Source organism: Pongo abelii, chromosome 5, assembly GCF_028885655.2.
Source record: "Pongo abelii isolate AG06213 chromosome 5, NHGRI_mPonAbe1-v2.0_pri, whole genome shotgun sequence".
In the NCBI taxonomy this organism is placed as follows: Eukaryota; Metazoa; Chordata; class Mammalia; order Primates; family Hominidae; genus Pongo; species Pongo abelii.
The window spans coordinates 71402057-71429141 of record NC_071990.2 but is presented as its reverse complement, the minus strand read 5'-3'; the positions used below and the strand labels follow the sequence as shown (position 1 = coordinate 71429141).

Below are 27085 nucleotides of genomic sequence, written 5' to 3'. Positions count from 1 at the left end.
GGGATGTGCACATAACCACACAAACGTCCTCCAGATCTGGTCAAATAGGTAGCTCTAGGACACCAGCGGTTTTCCAGGTCCACTGGTAACTGTGGATCACCAGGACCACTGCTGCTAAATCTGGCATTCTTTTACTCAGCTCATTCCCAAATTTGCTTTATATAGCACATGGACTTTGAGAAACGGCTAGAAATTTCTCTGTAGGAATTTTCTGTTTGAAAGGTAAGTAGAGTACTTTCTGTAGTACTTTCTGTATTCATCTGTCTCATATAAAACTGGGTATATGTTGCTAATAACAAAATGGGTTATATACTAATGGCTTAATTTCACTAGCATTGTCTTGACCACTGTCATATGTTAAAGCCTTTATTTCCTGAACACAAACATGAATGGGGAAACTAAAATTTGCAAACTTTTCTCATCGACTTGCCCAAAACTGTATGTTCCTTTGAGTGTTTCAATTAAGAAAAAACTGAGGGAATCTCTACCTGCTTCTCCATATAGTTCAGTATTTAAAATAATTTAAAGTAAAAGTTATGAATGTTTAGATAGAAATTTCCCCAGATTAAAGTAATGATTAGAATGGATAAAATCAAATCAGTTTTATATAAACAGTGAATAGAGAAACACATGAGTACACCCCTGAGCTAGATTTTCATTACCAAGATCATGACTTGATTCTTTGTGAGATGCTTTCTGGGGCACTGAGAGGATGCAGTCCCCCCAGACAGCCTCGGCAGTGCACCCAACACATACAACTCTGTGTCTGGTAGGATTGTGGGTAACGCCTCCTGACAAGGAACCAGGCTGCTCTGCAGTGCGCATGTGGTACACAGCCACAAAACAGAACCCCTGCAGGAACCATTAATGGGAGGTTGAAATGAAATCTCTAAGGTCACATTCAAGGCCAGTAATGTGTAATTCTTCTCAAGCCTTATGCCCAAAGCATGTGCTCGCCCTTGAAGACTTTATTCTCAGAGGCGGTCTTATGCCCCCACACTCTAAAAATAAGCCCCATTGAATAGAAGCATTAGTCTGGTGGAACTGTCCTAACCAATTGGTAAGCAGTCTGTCAATTTTTATATCTTTAAAACTAATAAACAACAAAGAATAGACACTAGCCTAACAGTATAATTCACAGTCCTAAACTAGCTTCCTAAGTAAGGGGACCCGAAGAGCACTCTTCTCACAAACCCTAGAAGCTGATTTTAATTCTATTTTAACATAGGACGTGCATACTCAAGTCAGGATATGTCTGTGTTTGATTCAAATCTGGTACATTCAGAGATTATTCAATCTGGCACTTAGTCAAGAGGGGCCCCAGGCCCTCGGTAATTTCTAAGACTAGAGGCAGGTCAAGTATCTCACCCTGTTTATGGTATTACAGAGTAAAGTACTATAATAAATAGTAGTCCTACAGCTTTCAAACACGAATTAATATCTAAATATGAGGCAGCTCTTGTAGGTACTATTGGGAACATAAAGCAGGGGTGAGAAAACCTTAGCCCATGCCTGTTTTTACAGTTGATCGGAACACAAGCATGATCGGAACACAAGCATGCTCATTCATTTACATGTTTATGGCTACTTGCACACTACAATGGGAGTTGAGTAGTTGTAACAGAGATCATAAGGCCTGCAAAGCCAAAAATGTCTATTTGGCCCTTCTTGGAAAAAAATGGCTGCTAAAAAGTATATATAATATAAAGTATTTTATGTTTGAACTTTGAATGGGTAGTAGATCAGGAAAGGTGAGCTTAAGAAAGAAGGTTTTACCTGAGTTACTGGGTTACAAAAAAGAAAGTAAGTTCATTAAAGTCCCATCTAAAGGAAAGATCAAAAACTAGTCTTAAGTATTAGGCTATTATGAAACTGTTAAGAGTGATAAAGATGGCCGTGAGTCCCATGGATCCATAGCTGTGTAACTGAACTATCGCTATACAGGTTTTCTCTATATTTTCTGGAAATGTTTTAAGTTAATGTCTGTTCTAGTCTCACTCATACGGAGATATGCTGTCATCTTTGCATGACCATAAATCATACTTCAAGGCACCTACCCCCCCAATCCCCGCTGTGTTTCAATTTACAGGGGAAAACCAGGGTCCCATTGGAGGAGAGTGGCATGCTTCTGAGCAGATAAATAGCCTGAGACCCAAGGTGGACACCAATCATCAATCCAGATTTAGAACCACTGTTTGTTTTGAGCTGAAAGAGACCTTTGATTCTCTGTAGTCTCCTGGACTTTCATGAATTCATCGAATTTTATGCTGAAACATAGCTTTTTTTAAAAAAAGTCTGAAAATATTTTTTAAGAGTTTAGGAAATCGATAACCAGCAGATGTGAAGAGCTGTATGTGCTCTGGGTAAGACACTTCCTCTTCCCTGCTGCTACAACTCCCTCACAGCAAGACAGCCCTCTTTCTAACCCCATCTCCCACTCCTGCTACCTTTGGAACCCTTCCGCCAAATGATCTAATGACCCACTGTGAGTCATTGCAAAATCCCCCTTACATTCTTAACCTTTTTTCACAAACATTCCCTAACTTCTCCTGCTAAATGAACTTTGGTTCTCCCTTAAAGACACTGTTTCCTGAAGCTGTTCCACTGTCCAAAAGAGTGACGTCCCAGCAGACGTACAGGCCCATGAGTGACAGAAATAAATGTTAGTTGATGTAAGCCACTGAAATTTTGGAGTTGTTTGCTATGTAACACGCACAGCAAGAGTTGACTACTTTAGAAACTGATACAAGAGGGGTGCTGCCACAACCAAACCCTAAAATTTGTGGCAATGACTTTGAGACAAGGTGGTAGAAGATAAGGAAACACTTGTTGGAACTTAAAATGGAGACACAATATGCAATAGTGAAATGGCTGGTAAAAAGTGCCCTGCAATAATCAGGAAGGTAGAAAATGTATCAAATGAAGTCACAGTAGAGCTGCCCTAGCTGACCCACAGAAAGAGAAACAGATGTTTAATGTTGTAAGCTGTTGAAACCTGAGGCTTATTTACTATGCAGTATTATTCCAACAATAATGGAGTATCTCAAAGGCCACTCATACCGTTTGTCAACTAGATCCCATCCACTCCAGGCTATTCAAGGACACTTCTAGAGCAATTTTTCCTTGTCCTGAAAGTTATCAGATTTACCTCTCTACAAGTTCATTTCTAACACTAAACATCTTGTAATGTCATCCTTAAAAAAACCCTTTCCTGTCCACCTTGCCCTACTATAATCTAGTCTCAGCACAACCGCCACAATAATTCTTTAAATACTAAAGTCAGATTATTTCTTTTCAGCAAATTCCTCCAATGTGTTTCCAGGTCACTCAGAGTTAAAGCCAAAGTCCTGTTATAGTCAGCTTGCCCACTCCCTACCCCTTCCTTCCTTGTCTCCTCTGTTACTACTCTCCCCTAGATCATTCCACTTTAGCCACACTGTCATCCTTGCTGGTCCTTGCACACTTCAAGTAGGCTCCTACTGAAGAGCCTTTGCATCTGCTGTGTTCTTCTCAGAATATTCTTGCTTACAGATCCAGATATCCAGACTTTCTTCACCTCCTTGCTCCAATAAGACATCTGTGAATGCCCCCCTGTCCACTCTATTTAAAATTACAACCATCCATTTTTGTTTTCTTTCATCTATAGTACTTACCACATATAACTTACAATATATTTTATTTAATTGTTTATTCACTGTCTCTCCAGATGGAATGAAAGCCCCAGAAGGCAGGGGTTGTAGTCTGTCCTCTTTCAGATCTATCTCCCTAGTATCTACAATGGTACCTTGACACACAGTAGACAGCAGCTATTTGTTGAATGAATGTGTAAGATATGAATCAGGCCTAGATTATATTTTATATTTCTAAGTTATAAACTAATAAACCAGGCATGTAGACTGGAAAAGAAATGCTGCAGTGAAGATAAAGATATACTAAAGTTTTACTAAGATTTTTTTTTACTTTAATAATAATTTCTTTTCTTTTTCTCTCATTTACAGTAAAGGAAATAAAACAAGAAATTGAGGACTACAATTCAACATAATTATATTTAGAGCCCCTGGACTGAAGCCTTATTTTCAAAATTACACTTATTTTTTATATTTCTAATATACAACTTTTTACCATCATAGAAGAATTGTACCTCCAGGGAGTATATTTGTACGATGTACCAGCTTCCTAAGAAATGAATAAAACATTCAGCTATAATTCTTAAAACAGACAACAATTTATTCAATAACAACTAGGATCAATTTTTTGGAAAGCAGTATATGAAGGTCAACTCTTCCACTTCAACTAACTGCCTTTCACTCTTTTCCTTCTCAATCTTTCTCCAAACTAAAAGAAAAGAAAAATTTAAATTATTCCTGTGCCAAGGCTCAGATATTACTAAAAGTAACCTTTCATCAAGCCAGTTCTTTTAGAAGAAAAAAATGTAAAAAAAAAAGAGAAGCTAACAATATTTGTAGATAAGCACAATATAAACACTCCTTGAACGAAGGCCTGTTTACTTACTACATAGACAACATATACCTTTCAGCCATGAGAACAAACAGGACATTATATTAAAATTAGCACTTCTCATTATCATTGAATAAGTTATATGAATCTAGTCACTAGATCTGGATGCAAAATGTGTTGCTTCAGTTAACCAAAATTAAATTTTATTTTAAACCAACATATTTTACAATAAGGCTACCCTAGAATTATTTTGCTAAGGGGAAAAATCCCCCACAAAACTAAAAATTCGAGAGAGAGAGAGAGAGAGAAGAGAAAATAATCCACTCTTTATTGTAAGCGCTAAAATGTCACATCTAGCAAGCCTTTGAAGATTACTTTGATATCTTCTTTTCCCCAAGGAACTCATTACTCGTATTTCAGTGAAAACAGTGCTGACAGACACTGGCTCCCTTATTAAAGATTTCTTTTTTGTGGGAAGTTAGCAAACTACTCATACCATTTTCAAATTCAGTTAACAGGTATGTTTTGGCATACTCAAGATAAAGCCATTATATTCACTCCAAGTAAAAGTTTCAATTGTTTTGTAACTCCAGCAGTGACTTTTATTTTTTATTACTTACCAAGTCCTAAAAGATCCACAGTGGGCTCCACAGCTTTTTTAGGGCTGGTACTTTTTTTAGGCTCCAGTTGCTGATCTTCTTTCTTCTGCAGCTTTAAAGTAAATAATTGGATTTATTAATTTTTCTTAAGTAAATTTAACAAGATTTTAAGCCCCAATTAATTACAGGTTTCTGATAAAGTTAGTGTAAAAAAATATATGAGACATAGTATAATAAAACCTAGAATATTGTTTGTTATATACAAAACAAGCAAACATGACTGTTGAAGTTGCAATGACAATCCTCACATATTGGGACCCCAAAATAGTGAATAAAACAATTTAACTCTTAATATAATTGTTCTTAACTACTAGCTCTTTTATATGAAATTATACATTTTAAAGAAATGCATTTCATATTAGTTCCTAACTACCATTAATGTACTTCTGTGATAGAGTTTGGCTCTGTGTCCCCACTCAAATTTCATCTTGTAGATCCCGTAATTCCCATCTTTTATATGAAATTATATATTTTGAAGAAATGCATTTCATATTATTTCCTAGCTACTGCTAATGTACTCCTGTGATACAGTTTCGTTCTGTGTCTCCACCCAAATCTCATCTTACAGCTCCCATAATTCCCATGTGTTGTGGGAGGGACCCAGTGGGAGGTAATTAAATCACGGGGGCGGGTCTTTCCTGTACTGTTGATTTGACGGTATTATAAGGGGTAGTTTCCCTACACAAGCTGTCTTTGTCTGCTGCCATCCACATAAGATGTGACTTGCTCTTCCTTGCCTTCCATCATGATTGTGAGGCCTCCCCAGCCACATGGAACTGAGAGTCCAATTAAACCTCTTTCTTCTGTAAATTGCCCAGTCTCGGGTATGTCTTTATCCTCGGCATGAAAACGGACTAATACATCCTGTTAGCTGAGACTGGGGAGGCCTCGGAGTCTTCATGAGCACACTGTTAACCCATCATCCACACACTGTATGATACATGAGACACAACTGCCAGGAAAAGCCTAATGAAATGGTATTTGATATACTTTCTTCCTGAATCTACATTATTAATTACTTTTTAAATATAATATTCTTCTAGTTCTCAGGAGCTGAAGTCATAGTTACACATTCCAAACTTACTTTCTCACAAAAAACATTGCATAGGACAGAATGAAAAAACCTACACCTACTGGATTATCACTTCTAAAGCCTACTTCTAATAAACTAAGAAAATAAAACGTTCAGTTGAGTGCAGTGACTCACACCTGTAATAACAGCACTTTAGGAGGACAAGGTAGGAGGATCTCTTAAGCCCAGGAGTTTGAGACCAGCCTGGGCAATGTAGCAAGACTCTGTCTCTACAAAAAATGAAAAAATTAGCTGGGTGTGGTGGTGCACACCTGTAGTCTCAGCTACTCGGGAGGCTGAGGCTGGAGGATTGGTTGAGCCCAGGAGGTCAAGGCTGCAGTGAACTATGATTGCACCACCGTAGTTCCAGCCTGGGTGACACAGTAAGACCCCGTCTCTTAAAAACAAAATGGAATAAATAAAGAAAACATTCATTCATTTCATTCAAGAAATGTAGAAGATCATTTCTTCTACAACTACCTGAAGAATTCACAACTTAGTTGTTACATGAGTTCATTTTTTGTTAGCTATTAGAGATATGTTAACTTCTAAGAACATATACCTACCCTTATTTGTCTTTTAATCACTACACTCTCCCTTAGAATTATTGTTTAACCAATTAGCCTACTATTACCAGGTGTCAATTCTTTTTTTTTTTGGAGACGGAGTCTCGCTCTGTAGCCCAGGCTGGAGTGCAGTGGCGTGATCTTGGCTCACTGCAAGCTCCACCTCTCGCGTTCAAGCCATTCTCCTGCCTCAGCCTCCCAAGTAGCCGGGACTACAGGCGCCCACCACCACACCTGGCTAATTTTTTTTGTTTTAGTAGAAACAGGGTTTCACCGTGTTAGCTAGGATGGTCTCCATCTCCTGACCTCGTGATCCGCCCGCCTCAGCCTCCCAAAGTGCTGGGATTACAGGAGTGAGCCACTGTGCCTGGCCCAATTCTTTAATAACTCTCTCAAATACAGAATTAGCCACCTGTAACAGTATATAATTTTCAGAAGTTTAACATAATCCATTTCACATTCTCTATTCTTTCACTTTTCAACCTCTAATACAGGTTCAGACTTACCTTGCTTAGCAAAAGGATTTCAAAATAATTTCAAGAAAAATATTCCCTGTAGTCATGAAGTAAGGAATTCTTTTCAACTGATTACTCAATCTGCTACTATAAATAATCAAATCTGCAAGGGAATCTGCGGATCGTGTGGCCATGAGCGTGCAAACTTCAAATATTCCAGGGCAGGATCCTAGCAGCTTCCTGGGGTGGGTCTTCACTGGTCACATCACAGCCTATAATACTCTGAAGAGTGTCTTAAAGTAGTCTTTAAGTAGGTAGTTAAGTCTAATCCCTATTTTAATTTGGCTTAAAAATCAGAAAACTTTGAAGTTGAAAATAAACTTAGAAAATCTGGCCAAACACATTCATTCCACAAATTAACTGAGGCTCAGATGTTATGTGCCAAATAGTAATACAGGAACTAAAATTCTTATTTTCTGCCACTCCAAATTTAGCATTCTTTTTTTTTTTTTTTTTTTTTTTTTTTTGGTGTATTTTACTGAATCTTCTCCCATGGAAAAAAGCATAAAACAAACTAAACCTGTGAGGAATTCCTTCCTATTTATTTTCTATGATCTAAGACTTTGGAACCCCTTCAGGCTAAAAAGGATCTTTTTAAAAAATTCAAATAGAAACTCTTGTTTATAAGGCATTTGTTGCCAATTAGAACTACCTTTTAAAATGCTGCTGAGTGTGAAACTATCTGTCATAGTTTGAAAAGAAAAGAAAAAGCTAAATTGAGCAATGCAGAGGTCCTCTAGTAATCCCAACTCCCACCCTCAGAACTACTGCAAACAACTTGGAAAATATCTTTCTTTCCAGATGTTCACACATGTATCTGTGTTCTAAAAGCTTCTCATCTTCCTTACATTTCAATTTAAATGAGTAGTCATCAACCATTTTCATAGGAAACTGTATAAATGACAACATATATATAGCTGTGCAAAGTAAAGAGAAACACTAAGGCGAGAATAAGAGAAATCCTAAACAGTTTATCAAACTGCAGGTGGGGCCCACTAGCAGTTTTTGAAATCTATTTTATGGGCCACAACGAAACATTTTTTTGGCATGTAAAAATGATTCAGAATAGAAAATAGGGTACACTACATAAAAGAAAGGTAAATATTCCCAGATTGTTGTTTTGCACATTTGCACACACATGTGAGCACAAATCTGGATCATAATGTAAAATGTATTTCTTAGCAGAGTGGTAGGTTGACAAATGCTGCTCTAAAGACAGTCTGCTCCTTTGCTCCTACAATGCTCAGATTATGAATGAGAAATGTCTATGTCCTAAACCCTGTTATTCCAAATAGAGTTGGCTATTCTAGATGGATTTCAACAATTCAGACATGAATTATCCTTAGAGTTGGCATCTGAAAGGTTGTCCCACAAATCAAAAAAGCAAAAGGATTGATCACTTTAAAATCTACTTTGTATCCCTCCATTATCAAATCTTGTGGAGGCCGTAACCTGAACACAACAATGTGTTGCAAAGGTGATTTTAGAGATTACTTTTCTATGTCTTCATAGTATATACAGTATATACTTCTTCATATATATTAGCGAAAGCTACAAAGATTAAATTCAGATGATACTCTTCTTCATTGATAATTGTAAACATAAGAAATTAACCTCACTATTTTTATTTTTAAAACATTTAAGGACAGATACACCAAAGCACAAACTACATAGGTAAGGAATCCTTCTAAAATTCTAGATAGAGTAACAAATACTTAATCTTTTAGAGCTTAATATCCATTAAGAGTTATTAATTTTCTATACAGTTTTCTTGAAAGACTTTAACAAAAACTGAAAGTTATTTTTTATTTATATTTAAAAATATTTTTACAGATTTTTGTGTAAAATGACAGGAAGTAAGTACTTATTTCCTAGTCCTAGATGAGTAATAATAACTTAAAATACAGACTCAGGAGATGCTATTGTTGGAATGTGTCACCCAAAGTTCACGTGTTGGAAATGTAATCCCAATGTAACAGTGTTGAAAGGTGGAGTCTAGTAAGAGATGATTAGGTCAGGAGGGCTCTACTCTCGTGAACAAATTAATATCATTACCACAGGCATAGGTTAGTTATCAAGAGAGTGAATTTGTTATGAAAACAATTTCGGCCCCCTCTTGTTCAAGTGCTCTCTTGCCCTTCCAGCGTCCAACGATGGGATGATATAGCATGACGGATCCCACCAGATGCTGGAGCTGTCCTCTTGGACATCTCAGCTTCCAGAACCATGAGCAAATAAACTTCTTTTGTTTATAAATGAGTCTGTGCTATTCTGTTACAGCAGCACAAAACAAACTGAGATGGAATAAAGAAAATCTTTGCATATATACTGCCATTATGAAGGTTCTAAAAAACCTGAAAACATGCAATCCCCTAATAAAGACACACACACACATAGATTCAATGTTTTTTAAAAAAAATTTTAAATATCTAGGTGTTGTGTTTTATTCCATTACATTGTACATTTAAACCCAATACTATCACCAGTAAATCAAGGTGGGCAAAGCCTATCAAAAGGCTACTTCCACACCAAAAGCAATTGCAAAAAAAAACAAAAATTGACAAATGGGACCTCATTAAGCTAAAGAGCATCTGCACAGCCAAAGAAACTATCAACAGTAAACAGAAAACCTACAGAATGGGAGAAAATTTTTGCTAAGTATGTGTCCGACAAAGGTCAATATTCAGAATCTATAAGGAACTTAAACGAATTAACAAGCAAAAAACAACCCCGTTAAAAAATGGGCAAGGACATAAGCACTTTTCAAAAGAAAACATACACGTAGCCAACAAGTGTCTAAAAAAATGCTCAACATTACTAATTATTAAAGAAATGCAAATCAAAACCACAATGAGACACCACCTCACACCAGTCAGAGTGCCTATCATTAAAAAAATTTAAAAAATAACAGATGCTGGCAACGCTGTGGAGAAAAGGGAACACATATACACTGCTGGTAGGAATGTAAATTAGTCCAGTCATTGTGGAAAGCAGTTTGGCAATTTCTCAAATAACTTAAATAGAATTAGCATTTGACCCAACAATCCTGTTATTGGGTATATGCCCAAGAGAATAAAAATTGTTCTACCAAAAATACATATCCACACATATGTTCATCACGGCACTGTTCACAATAGCAAAGACATGGAATCAACCTAAATGCCCATCAACAGTAGTCTGGATAAAGAAAATGTGGTACATATACACATGGAATACTATACAGCCATAAAAAAGAATGAGATCATGTCCTCTGCAGCAACACTGATGGAGCTGGAGGCCATTATCCTAAGCAAACTAATGCCAAAACAGAAAATTAAATACTGCACGCTCTCACTTATAGGTGGGAGCTAACCACTGAGAATACATGAACACAAACAAGGGAACAACAGACACTGGGACCTACTTCAGGTTGGAGGGTGGAAGGAGGGAGAGGATCAGAAAACTATCAGGTATTATGCTTATGACTTGGATGACAAAATAATCTGTACACCAAACCCCTGTGACATGCAATTTACCTATATAACTAAAACCTGCACATGTACCCCTAAACCTAGAATAAAAGTTAAAAAAAAAAGTAAAAATAAGAAAAGATTACTTCCAATCATTATATCATGACCACTGCTAGGACTGCCTAATATTGCCATATTCTAAAAGCTGACAAGACAGGTACTCAGCCTCTGACTGAAGGGGAAAATCATGGCTGGCCTCAGATATCAGACTAGGAAGACAGAGTTGAAATGATAATTCTCTTTTGTCACATTGAAGAATCCAGCATTTCAAAAATCAAACATTTAAAATAATTAAAATCAAATCTCACGAAATAAGATAGGAAGTTCAGAATAATTTTCTTCTTGTCCTTCATTACAGTATCTGTAGCAACAAGGCAATTTAAATAATCCAGATTAATCAAGAAGAGAGCAGCAGTACCCTGTGTACATGTTAAAAATCCTGTCTCATGGCCACTCTAAAGTCTACTTAGTTTCTACAGCAAAGCACACTTGATGCTCTTTGTCTTTCTTTACAATATAAATCACCAATGTTAACGTGTAGAGAGGAACAACAGATTTCCAAAATGTATTCCAATTAAATATTTTGGTTAACAGACACAGACATATGTGTAATGGATTATGTCTTCCTGAAAACTTTTCTAAAATGGAAAAATCTTCAAGAACATGTTTGACTTTTTCCAGGTTTGCCTGTAACACAAGAAGTCATTTTTATCAAATATTTTCAAGACATAAAGGTTGTAAACCTTAAACAACAAACATGAATATATAAACTATCAATTAGTACTTTTGCTCTGTAGCATACCAACTGTATTGTACTTTGCAAAGACTTACAAGATACAATTATTTAAGATACTTAAAATATAGCTATCGTATAAATACAAAGTAAATAATATCTGGAAGCCAAATTTTAGAAGATTTAAGAATAAAAATGCTATTATCTTGTTAGGATTTATGGGCAGGGATTACTGGTGTGTGATAACAGTAAATTAATACCTTGATGACCACACCTTCCCTCATTTAACTGTCATCCTTTTGATACCTCACATTCATCTCAGACATGGCAAGCAACACATACAGACTCACTCCACTATAAATTCTGCTGCTATTGAAAACATTGCATAGGAAATTTGTCTTTTAATAGTGAAGAATGCAGTCAACTGTGGGTAGATAAAATTAGGCAATCTATAATTTATTAAACAAAATTTTCTAACAAGCAAGAACATAAGTCTACTTAAAGCAATTTTATAAAATGTAATTTCCTTAGATTCACATTGAGCAGATGTCTCATTCAAATTATTAAAGCTTTTATTAGCAGAAGCTTCACTACCCAATCTTTTTGGGATTCATTAATGCTACCCCACAGAATATAATTGAATAAAAAACTATTTAGGTCCCAACTCCTACACTTACCACCATTTCCTAGCCCTTATTTAAATAACAGACATAACAGCTGAGCCTCTAGAAGGTGATTCACGATTCTTCAGCTGGCCAGTTAATGTAGACAAGAGCACAAATATATAGTACAATAGGAAAGCTATACAATTTTCTAAGTTCTAGTGGTAATTATTCAAAATTTTCTTTTAAAACTGACATCTCAAATTATAACTTAGTTTATTTATAATCAGTTTCCTTTAATATTCCTATAATCTTAGAACAACAAGAAACATAAAATGTATTATATTCAACTTTTTCATTTTAACATTAAGGAAATTAAATGACATGATTTGTCCAAAGGCTCCGTAAGTGGCTCTCGTGGCAAAGGTTAATCTCCTAACAGGGTTCCTTGCCCTGCACCATGGTGCCTTTTGCTGAATAATTTCTATCTATCAAAAATTAGATTTAAAAATAAATATTTACCCAATGCTTAACAATACATGCATATTCTTACAATGACATAACAGAAAACTGCAATTAAAAAAAAATCATGCCAGGTGGCACATGACGGTAGTTCCAGCTATGTGAGAGGCTGAGGTAGGAGAATCGCTTCAGCCCAGTAGTTGGAGAACAGGCTGCACAACATAGCAAAAACACATCTCAAAAATAAAAAAACAAAAACAAAAAGAAAACAAAGAAAAAAACAGAAAAAAAAAATACAATCTGATAGAGGGTCAAAGCAAGCATGCCAATAATTTTAACTCAAGGTACACTATAAAGACCACATGAGAAGTATGATTCTTTGAAGTTCAAAGGTAATGGTAGTCGTAGGTGATTAGGATTTTATAAAGGTAGTGACATTAAGTTTTGTGTATGTAGGAAAAATAGGAAAGAGTCAAATAGGAAACACGGTTCACTCTACTGCCCAGGATAGAGTGCAGTGGCAAGATGGCAGCTCACAGCAGCCTTGATCTCTTGGGCTCAGGTGATCCTTCCACCTCAGCCTCCCAAGTAGCTGGAACTATAGGCATGCACCACCATGCCCAGCTAATTTTTGTGTTGTTCTGTTGCGGTTTGAGACAGAGCCTCACTCTGTTGTCCAGGCTGGAGTACAGTGGAGCAATCACCACTCACTGAAGCATTGACCTCCCTGGAATTGGCAATGGCACCATGTGAAGAACACTGAGTGGGAAAGGTGCTAGATGGTGGATGTATCTGACCTCTAGTTCTACATGTAAGGAATAAAAGATGAATCTGAAGATTTTTATTCTATTTCCACAATGTGGAAGGACCTAAATAAATAGCCAACTAGAGCTAGCATTCATATATGTCACTGTTTTTCAATGGGGGTAGTGAAAAGAAAAAATATTACTCCTGGAGAAGTATGTTGTGTATATGAACAGCAATGAGGAAGAAAAATCTGACCACCATTGTTGTAGGTGGGAGGCTTTGTGACTGTGATGTGGTCAGAGCAATACTTTAGGAAAAAACTAATCGACTGCCTCAGTAGAACCTGATGATCTGAAATACATTTTCTAACAAGTTACTCAACAACACATAATTCCCAGAATACTATCCTACCTGATTACCTACTGAAATCTTCATAGGTCTAACCTTTACTAAAATTTTCAGTAAAAAATCCATGAGTTAATATTACCCACTATATTACCTACATTAGTTGTTTACTCAAATAAAGTCTTTTGACTATATGCTATAAATACATTAATAAAAACCAGTCTTATATTCCTATATAGATTGATAGCTATAATTACTATGTTTGTTTGTATTTGTATGCTTTCAAAACTGAATTATATACAACCTTAAAACTATTTTATGTGAGAAAAAATTTTGCATATAATTCTTGTTTATTCCCAATATCTTATTTATTCAAAATCTTTAGTTTCTTTTTCTCCTGTTTACCATTCTTTATAATATAGATCTTTTTTAAATTAAAGCTGTCAACACATAGAGTACTCTTTTTGAATTTAATATTCTTTCTTAAATTGTATTTTTAGGGTTTAATTTATTACAATGTACATTTTATTTCCCCAATCATATGGACATCTTCCAGTAAATGTTCTCTGTAAGACCTATGGACACTACCGTCCCAAACAGTATCTCACTGGGCTGGAGAAGTTATCAAGGATTTACACAAATTTCAGAAGTAGGAGCAGCCTTGAAGACATTTAGTGAATTATGTGATACACAAAACACTACTGTAACATCTCTCTTACACGTCCATTCTCTCTGTAAGAAAATCTTCCAGTGTTATGGAATCACTGCATATGATGATATAGCATATTTTACATTTGGATAATTACAAATATTAGAAAGTATCCTCTTCAGACAATTTGTAACATCTACCCACTTAGCCGTACTCTCTATGCTACAACCATGCAGAAAACTAATGGAGGAATAAATTTGTGGAGCTGACCTTCTCCAAAGCAACAGAAGACCATTAATTCATACCAGAACTTTGGTCATCTACAATTCAATGACATTTTCTTTTGTGCTATATTCAGGACAAGTTTGGGTACATTTGCTTCAGAATTTTACATTTATCCAATTTGTTGGCATTTATTTTAACACTATCTGAGGGATTTATTCTGTCATTTGATAACTAATCTTTATTGCTTGGTCATTTGAAAATTTGAACAATATGGCACAGATATCCACAGTTAATAAAAATGCTGAAAAGAATAAGTCCAGTATTGACCCCTGAAGAAAGCAGAGAACTTCCTCTAAACTGATATCAATTCTATTAATTGGAAAGCTGTCTATCTGGTTCATAATCTACCTTACTATCTGATCATCAGGCCCACCTGTCTACATCTTGACCAGACGCATATTTAAGAATCTTGGCCAATAAGCGAGCTTAGTCTGACAGGAACTGTGGGTTTTTTTTTTCTTTTTCTTTCTTTGTTTCTTTTTTTTTTTTTTTTTGAGACACGGTTTCACTCTGTTGCCCAGGCAGGAGTGCAGTGGCAAGATCACAGCTCACTACACTGCAGCCTCGATCTCCTGGGCTCAGGTGATCCTCCTACCTCAGCCTCCCAAGGAGCTGGGACTGTAGGCATGCACCACCATGCCCAGCTAATTTTTGTTTTGTTTTGTTGGGGTTTGAGACAGAGCCTCACTCTGTCATCCAGGCTGGAGGGCAGTGGTGCAATCACCACGCACTGAAGCCTTGACCTCGCAGGCTCAGGTGATCCTCCCACCTCAGCCTCCCAGGTAGCTGGGACTACAGGTACAAGCCACTATGCCCAGCTAATTTTTTGTAGAGATGGAATTTCACCATGTTGCCCAGACTGGTTTTGAACTCCTGAGCTCAAGCAATCCACCTGCCTCGGCCTCCCAAAGTGCTAGGATTACAGACGTGAGCCACCATGCCAGCCAGGAACTGTTCTTAAAGAATCCATGGCAGGCAACCAGTGAGTGCTGGTAAGACTATGGAAAAGAAGTAAGTTGTTAAAAAAAAAATGCTTTTAAATTTTGCATAGAATCCATGTCAAGCTTAATGACACAGCATTCATAATCCACTATATTTTCCTTCTGAAAATCAAGATGTGAGCCCATCTCTAATCTCCTGGTTCCCTAGTTTGTAGCATTTCTCAAAGAATGACCTAGAGTGCTCTATAAATGGTTCTAAAAGGTTTCTTATTATTCATCCCAAATACTGAATGGCTACACTGGTAAGTTTCCTTAAAATAATACTTGGCAGGATTTTTGTGAGAATTAAGCAAAGTAATTTAAAGAGAGTCCCTTTCACAGTAGCTGGCACATAAGTGCTTCATAAATGGTAGCTGGTAGTGGTTGCAGTAGTACATTTTATAGTTACATAGCAGGACTAGTAAACACTAGGGATACAAAAATGAAGAACACGTTTCCTAATCTTAAACTCATACTCTAGTTATGCACATGGAAACAAACATAATCTGGTTCAGTGTGGATCAGTGTAATGATAGAGTTAGAAAATAGAAGTTTTCTGGGGGCACACAGGAGTGGCATGCTTATTCGGCTTAGCATGTGTGTGAATGAGAGTCAGGTGAACACAAGTCCTGGTTTGCTCATAACAGCTGATGCCTGTTATTCCAACTTAACTGTTTAATAGTGCCTGCTTTCACTCTTACAAGTATCCAATTTGAAATACCCATCATAATTATACCTAGAGCCTTTAACTTTAGACAGGAATTGGCTACAGTACTGCTAAACTTGTCATTAATAGGTTCCTCTCTTGACAATGGTAAGCTCCTGTTCGTAAGACTCTACGGATTGCATGCAAATGCCCAGTCACCTCTCAGTAGTGAATTAGCAAGACTTTTTTTAAAAGTAGTAAACCCAACAGGAGTGGCTATACCTACAGCTATATCTTTAACACTCATCTCACTATTGTTATTCTTGTTTTTACACAGTATTCTGGATGTTTGCAGAGAAGGAAAAAAAAAGTAGTTTTTGATAATACCACTTATTAGCAAAACTATGAAAGAAAAAAATTAGCCAAACACCTGAGTTTTAACCCCAGCATGGACACTTCCCAGCTGGGTGACTTTGAACAAGTCACTTAGTATCTCTGAACATGGCTGGCCTCACAGATTTGCAACCTATGCAGTCTCATGGAGCCCCAGTGCTACCTTTAATATTTCCCTATGGCCATGATAGGACCATGATTTCTGTTCCTATTAGAACTTGCTTCAAAAGCAGAAAGAAGGCAATGGTGTTCTAAGAAACAAGGAAGACCAAAATATCCTATCCTATCTTACTCATGTCACTCCCCTGTGTTAGCCAACACATACAGTGAAAATGATGACAGAGAAAGAAAAAAGATAGGGCAGCCGACAGTTCTTTTCCCTTTCCTCATCGGTAAACTGAAGGTAGAGTTGATAGAAAATATGTGTATCAAGAAGTGAAATAAAAACAGTAGAGTTAGTTTCTGCATGTTTCCACTGCTCTGCTAAGAACAAGTGACATATGCATGTGGAAGCTAAGAATATGAAGTGTATCACTTCATTGATTCCATATATGGGTTAAATGCTCTTATGTTTGCAATTAAAACTTCACTGCATAATATAAATAATAAAATTCATATTAAGAATGTAAAATTTTAATTTTTCTTGATTTAAAACAACATTAAGTAACAAAAACACACCTTCATAAGCACAGAGACTGTGGAAGAAAAAAAAGCTTTATATTTTAGTACCTTTAATGGTACTTTTTATTCCTGTTTTCTGAACAAGAGGTCTCTAATTTTCATTTTGCACTGGGCCCGCAAATTATGAAGCTAGCCCTGTGAGCCTAAGCTTTTGATCGGCAAAATAAGAATAATAATAGCTATCATATTGACCTTATGACTGCTGAAATAATAATAAAGATTCATATTATGAGACTTTCCACTTCTGGTCCAGCAAACAGGGAGCCTGCAAGTCACCATCCTGTTTTAACAAGTAAAAAGCTGAACGAACTGGAAAATAAACACCTCTTTTTAAGTCTATCAAAGAAGTGAAGTCATAAGGCAAACTGTAGCCCTGAAAACAAGAGAGACAGGCAGGAAGATACACAGAATCAACTTATGGGGATAAAAACCCAGTCCCAAGGTAGGAAAATCTGAACTGTAATTGATGAACTGCTGGAGGCTCAAATATGGACAAGTCTGAGAGATAAAAACTTCAGGGGATCCAGGTCATAGGGTGGCCCTCACCCTTCTGAGTTTTACCTCCAGGATGTCAAGCAGGTTCCTACAATGAAGATGAAAAAAGAAAAAAAAAAAAAAACCCTTGGGCTCTGGCAGGGGGAACTGAAAAATAACTACGGTTGGCTCTCTATCTGTGGGTTCCACATGCATGAATTCAATCAACCACAGATTATAAATATCCAAAATAAATAAAAATAAAAAATAATACAACAAAAAATACAAATTAAAAAACAGCCTAACAATCTGCATAGCATTTACATTGTATTATGTATTATAAGTAATCTATATATTATTTAAAGTATATGGGAGGATGTACATAGGTTAGACACAAATATGACACTTTATATAAGGGACTTGAGCATTTGTGGATTATGGTATCTGCAGGGGGTCCTAGAACCAATGCCCCATGAATACCAACAGACAACTGTATTTTGAAATATGATGGAACATTCTGTTCTTTTTAACAAGGCCTGCCCTGAAGAGAAACTATTTTACCAGAGCCTGACCTGCTAGGAGTTTTATTAGAGCTTAACCTACCTAGAGGAAGGAAAATACCCAATTCTAGTCCCCTCCAGCCATCCTGTCTCACCTAAGGGGTGCAGGATAGAGGCACTTGTGAAGTATATAACACAGGGGCACAGGCTCATTAAAGGACTGAGATCTAATCACAGGATGATAGAACACTTCCCCTCCCCCAAAATATTAATAAAGTCCTATTTATCTGAGTTCCTTTCACCCACTACATCATGTCTAGCTTTCATGAAAACATTACAAACATACTAAAAGGTAAAAAACACAGTTTGAAGATAAAGATCAAGCATCATAACCATACTCAATTATGGCAGATATGTTGGAATTATCAGACCATGAATTTAAAGCAGCTATCATTAGTATGCTAAGGGCTCTAATGGAAAAAGTAGACAACATGCAAGAATAGATAGGTAATATAAAGAGAGATGAAAATTCTAAGAAAGATTTAAAAAGAAATAAAGAGATCAGAATTGAAGAACGCTTTTGGTGGGCTCATTAGGAGACTGGACACAGCTGAGGGAAGAATCTCTGTGCTTGAGGATATATCAATACAAACTTCCAAAACAGAAAAGCAAAGGAAAAAAAAAAAAACACTGAATAAATGGAAAGGAATATCCAAGAACTGTGGGACAACTAAAAAAGTGTAACATACATGTAATGGAAATACCAGATGGAGAAGAAGGAACTGAATGTAACAAATATCTGAAACAGTATGACAGAATTTCCCCAAAATTAATGTTGGATACAAAACCACACATCCAGGAAGCTCAGAGAACACCAACTAAGATAAAAGGCCAAAAAATTATACCCAAGCACATCATGTTCAAACTGCAGAAAATCAAAGATACAGAGTTGAGGTCCTTTGCCCTTACCTTTTCTTGCTTCTTTCCTTCCCCTTCCTATTTTTGGATGTTATAGAAATAGACTGAAAAGCCATATAGCATATTGGTTAAGGATACATATTCTGAAGGCAGACTGATCATATTCAATTCTCAGCATGGCCACTACTCAATAGCTGTGTGACCATGAATAAATTGCCAAACTTCTGTCTCTCAGGTTCTCATCGTAAATGAGAATAATAATGCTATCAACCTGATATAACTACTGTGAGGACTACGAAATAATATATTTAAAGAGCTTAGAACAATGCCTCACAAACATTAAGCACAAAGTATTTGCTTGCTATTTTTATTACCTTCAATGACCCATCTAATCTAATTCTTGACCCTTTCACCTGGGCTGCAACATTCTTAAGTATAAGTTTTAACTTAGTAAAACTACCTTCTATCAAAGTGTATATATTCAGGAAGTATTTTCCTAATTTTCTATTTAAGGAAATTTCTAATTTACTAAGAAGAACTGTAAAGCATGCATGCTTAGTGAACAAAGGCCTTTCTTTCATTAACTAGGAAAGCTTTGCACATAAAGTAATTGGATTTCTTCCCTTTTTATTGCCTCACTTGCAATAAAGCTTCAAATGATTGCAAAAACATTGTAGAAATTCCATGAAGAAAAAAATGTTTTCAATTTACTACAAGCCTGTAATAGAACCTAAAATATGGTTTTCTGCTACAACCTACACATTCTTTATCATCACAGTTACTTTAATAATAAGCAAGTGTTAAAAAGCTGTTACACCTTTGGCGGGTTTCTTCTTTTAGGCTTGCGGGCATTGTAGTATATGGTTATTTAACTAACAAAGTAAAGTTACTATCATCCTGCTATTGCTTTCTGTTAAGTAATAATTCTTATTTTAGGTATTCAATTCTTTCTTTTTAAAACTAGGTAAAACAAAACAGTAAGAACAGAGCAAACCATCTTGGCTGAAAGAGCTTTTTTCACGTAGTAGTCAATATTTTCTCAGGCTAATTAAATTTACTCATTTAAAGACAACCTCTCAACTGCCAGGAAATTCTGTACTCTTGATTAGCACAGAATAAGAAAAATGTTAGTTTCTATACTCACTAGGATATTTTTCTTCATGACAATGCCATATATTTATAAGAATGTTCATAGCAGCTTTACTCATTGAAGCCCTAAGCCAGAAACAACTCAAATGTCCACTAACAGCAGAATAAGAAAATAAAGTATGGCATATGTAGACAGACAATAGAAGAATGTTCAGCAATAAGAAATGAGAATGCAATGACATGGATGAATCTCACAGACACAATGATCAGCAAAAGAATCCATACAGAGGAAGAGTTGCATGGTATGATTACATTTACATGAAACTCAAAAACAGACAAAACTTAATCTTGTTGATATAAATCTAAATACTGATTCAAAGTTTTTAATAATCGTCTTAATTTTTCTCTTTAAAAACAGGACATCTTGAGAAAATGGGGCAGGGAGGGGGGGAAATCCTAACAGGAACTTCAAGTGCTACCTAGAGTGATATCTACTAAGGAAAAGGATACAGAAATCAAACTTTAGACTTTACAAGGTCTAAATCCAGCAGCTATTGATTATTCCCTTGAACCACTGTTACTGTTTGTATTAATTAGTTTATTTAGGTATGATAGTTTGGGCTACTTAAAAATAAGAGTCGAAAAGCAAACTTCCAAATAATGCTTATCATAAAAAAGCAAATCAACACACTCTGCAAAATTAAACGGGAAAAAATAACCAAAAAAATCTGCTAGACTGTCTTAGACGGAAGTTCTCTCTCACTTGATCAAATTATCTTGAATAATAAAGTTTTCTTTTTTTTTTTTTCAAGACGGAGTCTCACTCTGTAGCCCAGGCTGGAGTGCAGTGGCACGATCTCGGTTCACGACAACCTCAGCCTCCCGGGTTCCAGCGATTCCCCTGCTTCAGCCTCCTGAGTAGCTGGGCACCACACCCAGCTAATTTTTTGTATTTTTAGTAGAGACGGGGTTTCATTAGCCAGGATGGTCTCGATCTCCTGACCTCATGATCCGCCCGCCTCAGCCTCCCAAAGTGCTGGGATTACAGGCATGAGCCATTGCACCCGGCCTAAATAATAGTTTTCATAATATTTCTCTAGTCTCTGTATCAAGGCATACCATAGTTATCACCATCAAATTAAAGAGTTTCCTTTTCTTTTTTAAAAAGCTCATAACATCAATTATGACTATTACCTATAGAAAAATGACATGAAAATCTATAAACAATATCTCTACTGATATATCCAATACATATAATGCTTATATATTTAATCAAAAGAAGATATTCCTTAAAGGTATAAATACAAGAAGAATTTGAAATCATTTTTTATATTTTTGCTTATAACATTCTGTGGTCAATATATGGCTCCAGAACCTTATCTTTAATCATATCCCTATAGCTCCAAACACATGAGAAAATATTAAAAGAAAAAATCCATAAGATTAGTCAGGCTCAGAACTGAGGTAAGTATCTTCCTGGAGCAGAAATCAAAGAGAAAGGCAAGCAGACAGTGGGACTGAAGCCACTATCCTATAGAGCCTTACGGGCAGGAAACAGAATCTCACATAGTAATAGGGGATTCCAAGTCCAGTCCAATGTTTGAAACCACAGGCTAAGACAGGATTTTCCAAAATGATCTGAAGTAGAAGCATATTACTGTAATTCAGGAGAATGTACTCTTCTTCTTAGTAGAATTTAGTTTAAGTAACAATATATGTGGGCAACCTATTTCGAAATCTTGGAAATAACACTGTTCTTATCCGACTTCAACATATTCTAATTAAAAACTGTACCCTTTTAGCATTCAATTTGACTCTCATTATATTACGATTAATAGTGCTCACTATTTACCATCTGGGTCTAAACAACCTTCTTAATTTTCCTGTATATTTTCAAGTCATTTTATGCTTTGGAGAAGAATAAAGGGAGACTGAAACGCTCCATTACAATTTTCAATAAAAATGGAAACACAGCAAACTCAAATTTTAATTCCACATGTTTCAGGTTTTGATGGTATGAAGACCTGAAATAGGAAACATCCTTTGAATGAAACTATCATGAATGAACATAGAACTTATCCATCTTGTAAATATTTATTCTAGATTTAAAATATCTCTATTAAGTTTTAACATATAGTTACTCTGGTTCTTTTTTTTTTTTTCTCACCCTTACATCATTGAAACATGGTATTTTTAAAAACACTGGCAGCTCATCTTTTTGTTGATGAGAGAATGACCATTTCTTTGCTCTGTAAGTGCAAAAATAGCAAAAAAAAAAAAATTGCAAGAAAAGAATGCAGTACGTTTACATGCTACAAACATGGATAAGCCTTGAAAAGACTATGCTAAGTGAAAGAAACCACTACAAAAGACCGTATCTTGAATAACGTTTATATAAAATGTCTAGAATAGGTAAATCTACAGAGACAGAAAGATTAGTGGTTGCCAGGAGCTGTGGAAAGGAGAAACGGGGAGTGACCACTAATAGCTGTGGGGTTTCTTTTGGGGGTGATGAAAGTGTTCTAAAACTGACAGTGGTGATGGCTACGCAACTGTTAATGTAAGAGAAGCCACTGAACTATATATTTTAATGAGTGACTTGTATGACATGATATATGAATTAAGATATCAATGAAGTTGATATTTTAAAAGTAACATCGTAGAAAAATTTTAAATTGGGAAAACGTTACTAGCACAGTTCTCCTGTAAACTGGAAATAAAAAGGCTGCTGTGACCATACTTTAGCAGTGAATACATATTCCAATCCAGTTTGAGGAATGCCAACACTCTACAGGGACAGTCTTCCATTACCACAAATTTGGCATCCCCCAGCCCAGCTCCACTTTCTCATCTGAAAGAAAAGAGGGATAGAAAGCCAGGAAAGAAGAGAGAGATGACTAGGGGAAGCAGGTTTGACAAAGAAACCTCTCCACTTCAACATCCTGCCTCAAGGCCAAAAGTACCTCCTGGATACCAATTCCTAAAAGAATTCCCCATTATAACCTTCTTTATTCTATTTTGCTTGCAAATACATTTGTATGTGGCAAAATAGCATAATATGAAAACCACAGAAATAGGCTTTCTTTTCTTTTCTTTTTTTTTTTTTTTTTTTTTTGAGATGGAGTTTTGCCCTTTTTGCCCAGGCTGGAGCGCAATGGCACAATCTTGGCTCACTGCAACCTCTGCCTCCTGGGTTCATGCGATTCTCCTGCCTCAGCCTCCCGAGTAGCTGGGCTTACAGGTGCCCGCCACCATGCCCAGATAATTTTTTTTTTTTGTAATTGTTTAGTAGAGATGGGGTTTCACCATGTTGGCCAGGCTCATCTCGAACTCCTGACCTCAGGTAATTCGCCCGCCTCAGCCTCCCAAAGTTAGGTTTTCATTATAAAGAAGATTTGATATACTCCAGAAACCCTAAAATTACTTGAATATTCAAGAGTAGAATTTAGAAAGAGGAGAAAGTGAAAATAATGGAGAAATGGGAATGGAAAGAAATGCCTGATGCTGACGGTTCTTGAGCAGCAAATCACAAATCTAACAAGGTCACTGTTGGCTATTTTAGTCTGGAGATATACTTTTTCATCTAATGAAACAAGAGTTCTAATTTCAAATCCACAATCTGCTTTTGATTTGCTTTTGTTTCAAAGACAATTCTCAATTTCTAAAATTCTCAATCCTTAGTCTTTGGAAATGGGTTTGAAGGGTAACCCTTTAGCCCCTTACAGATCTTGATTGGCTTCTACCTGGTTTTCAGGGAACTCAAAACAGCCTGCTTGTACAAAATAAATATCAAATTTATTTTCTGACCCCTCTTTAAAATCAACAAAGAGATGGGGCCAAAGAGAACTCTGTGAACATCTTTGGGAACTCAGAAGTACGATCACAAAGGGGATAACAATAAAAACAAACTTTTTAAAGCAAAAAACACTCTCAATAAGTCCTGGACTATTTGGTTGTCATTTAAAAGGGACTTTTTAATGAAGGTGAAGACCTTAGTCCACAGCTGTGGTTGAAGAGAAAAAGTCCCGGTTTTCTGAAAGCAATGGATAAGAGCTTGCAGAAAAGAAGAGGAGACTCTGTTTTGTATCACCGCAAGGAACTATGATTACACAAACCACTTTTAAACTTTCCAAAGATCAGAAATCAAAGAACCTCAAATTGATCTTTCCTTAGATGTTTTTAAATCAACTATGAAAAAAGGATTGCTTTTCCTTCTAGCAATCAGTTCCAGAAATTTAAAGTCCACAATACTAAAGCAATAAAGGTCCTAAGGTGTGGTGAGAAAACATAGGGACAATGAACTAATATCTGTTCAGCAGAATAATAATGTGTGGCTTGAACAGGGTTAGTAGTTAAGAAGCAGAGAATATGGCAAAAATATATATATATATATTCTAATACAGTTTTCTAATATAGTTTGAGAGCTACTGCTTCTGGGAAAGGGGTCCTGTCACTAAAATCTACCGATTGGAAGTGGGAAGAGATGGAACTGGGGGGACTTGTTAGATGCAATGCAATGTCCATAAATCACAAATATATCTGAAATAGACATTTGCTCCTTTTGTGTTCATTTTATATATTATCCCTTTTATAATTGTTATAAATGCTGTCATTAAAAACAAATTACTAAATCTTTAAATCTTTAAATGCTATAAAGTTTAACGCCTAATCATTAGTTTTAAAAAATCTTCTAGGAGATAAAATACAGAGTTGGCAAAATAATATTTTAGGCTTTTGGTTAACATAAAGCAGTGGTAGTGACAACTACTAACAATCACACTTATACCTTTTATTGATAAAGCACCACATATGTTTGAAATGATTATATGTAACAGCAGGACATTTTGTTTTGTTTCTTACTATATCCCTAGTGCTGGACATACAGTGACTGCTCAATAAAAACGCACTCAGTGAATAAATAAATGAATCTGATACAGCAGGCCTTGGAGTTTGGTAAGACTGTTTGTTCAAAAGCAAAGTAAAAAAGTATTTCAATCATTCTTTGAGAAGCAGATGCTGGCTAATCTACCTTTATAAATAGGACTGTACATCAACCTCCAATTATCTCTCTCCCATAGCTTCTTAGCTAGTTTCTCTTTTTCTAACCTCACCTGCCTTCAATCCATCTTACATACTATAGCCAGGATTTCATCTTACTAAAGTGAAGTATACTTCCCTACTCAAAATCAGAAACAATCCACTATTTATCACGAAATTTAAGGTTCTCTCAATATTATCTTTATTGGTTTATACTCCATTATTGTCTTATACTTCAGTTAAATTGGATAATTGCCAAAATATGCCTTACAATTTCCATTCTTTTAATGTTCTTCCCTCTGCCTGTTGTTCTCTCCTCCTAACAATCTTTCAAAGCTCATGTCAAATATAAACAACTTCCATGAAGACTTTCCTAATAATCTCAACATGATATCTCTCAATTCCCCAAACCTCCACACTCTGTCTCCTATTGTATCATATCTGCCTTTTGCTAGAGTTATTTATCATATCATCCCCTTTTAATTACTAGTTCTTTCTGAATTTTAAGATTCTTGAGGGTAAGCTGTTTTCATCATTTTTATATTCCTTCCAACCCTTTAGCCTGCCTTACACACTGCAGGCATCCTAAGAGTTGCTACATTCAATCCCAAGATTTCCTCCCAGAAACCTTTCAATGCATTTCTTTAAATAATACACAAACATACACAAATACATATAAGCAAATATAAACATATGTCTATATAAACTTAAAAAAAAAACACCTTGAGTGTATGGGGATTGACAGCAATCATCCTGTTTCAGTCTAACTGCCTTTTGAGCTTCTTTCATCTCAAGGGAACGATCTTGTCTTTAAAATCCCTACATTCTACTATCAACAGTGGGGTGGGGCACGAAATAGAATTAAAGTTTTTAGATGCCACATGGAAGGTTTCTCTCCTTTCTAGCTATAGGTCTCCTGCTCTGCAATCTGCCCCACCTCCCCGCCAAAAAAAGTATTCTTTCTAAAGAGGACCTTAAAAATGTTTTTTGCATAATTATGTTTCTTGCACATCTTACATACATAGTCCTTTACTAAGAGTATCATATTCCACAAATATTTTATGCAATTGTTATGGGCCAACCATCAGGACTGCCAAGGTAACTTACACAATTGGACTGCCCATCATAAAGCACTAAAAACGTAATTTACTTGTTCAATTTTATGTATTGTATTTTATACAACTACATTCAAATAAATTAGACTTTAATGTTAACCTATAGTTTTGGTCCTCTGGGTAGGTATTCTACCTTAACATTTTGGTTAGCATTCCAGAAAATCCTTGGGACAGTAAATTACTATACCCAGATAAGACACTAAAAAGGAACATATTTATTTAATCAGCACAGTACCACTTACAAGCAATTAGTGTGAGCAATGCCAAGGTCAGGAACAAACCTACAGCAGATAAATTTTATAAAATGCTAAGATTATCTTTGTCATTAAAAGCTGGGCTCCAGTCTAACCTCTGAGTAGGAAAAACACAGCTAGTTCCATATCTGTCCATCCTTTGCCTATTCATTTGACCCTTTATGAGCTGAACTATCCCTAGATGATAGGTAAACATTTAGTAATGTACAGAAGCTAACAATACAGTGTGTTGATAAGGTGATACGTGTGACTGATAGTTCACTATAAAATGAGACAAATGTAAAATGGTGGTAACATTTAATCTACCACCAATCTCAAGAACAAACTGTCAGACCAAATCCTTCTTAAGATTGCTTTTTTCGGCCTCACTCTTCAAGTCACACTGAATGTCAGAGT

The 27085-nt window shown here is 36.0% G+C and overlaps 1 protein-coding gene across 8 annotated transcripts in view; it reads right to left on the bottom strand.

Annotated features, from left to right (window-relative positions):
* SMAP1 (small ArfGAP 1) overlaps positions 1-27085 on the bottom strand; it is a 200892-nt gene that overhangs the window by 20319 nt on the left and 153488 nt on the right. For all 8 annotated transcript variants that reach the window (XM_054557685.2, XM_054557684.2, XM_002817049.6 and 5 more), the window contains one exon: positions 5079-5169. In XM_054557685.2, coding sequence (XP_054413660.1) covers positions 5079-5169 — 91 coding nt within the window. The remainder of the gene's footprint in view (positions 1-5078; positions 5170-27085) is intronic.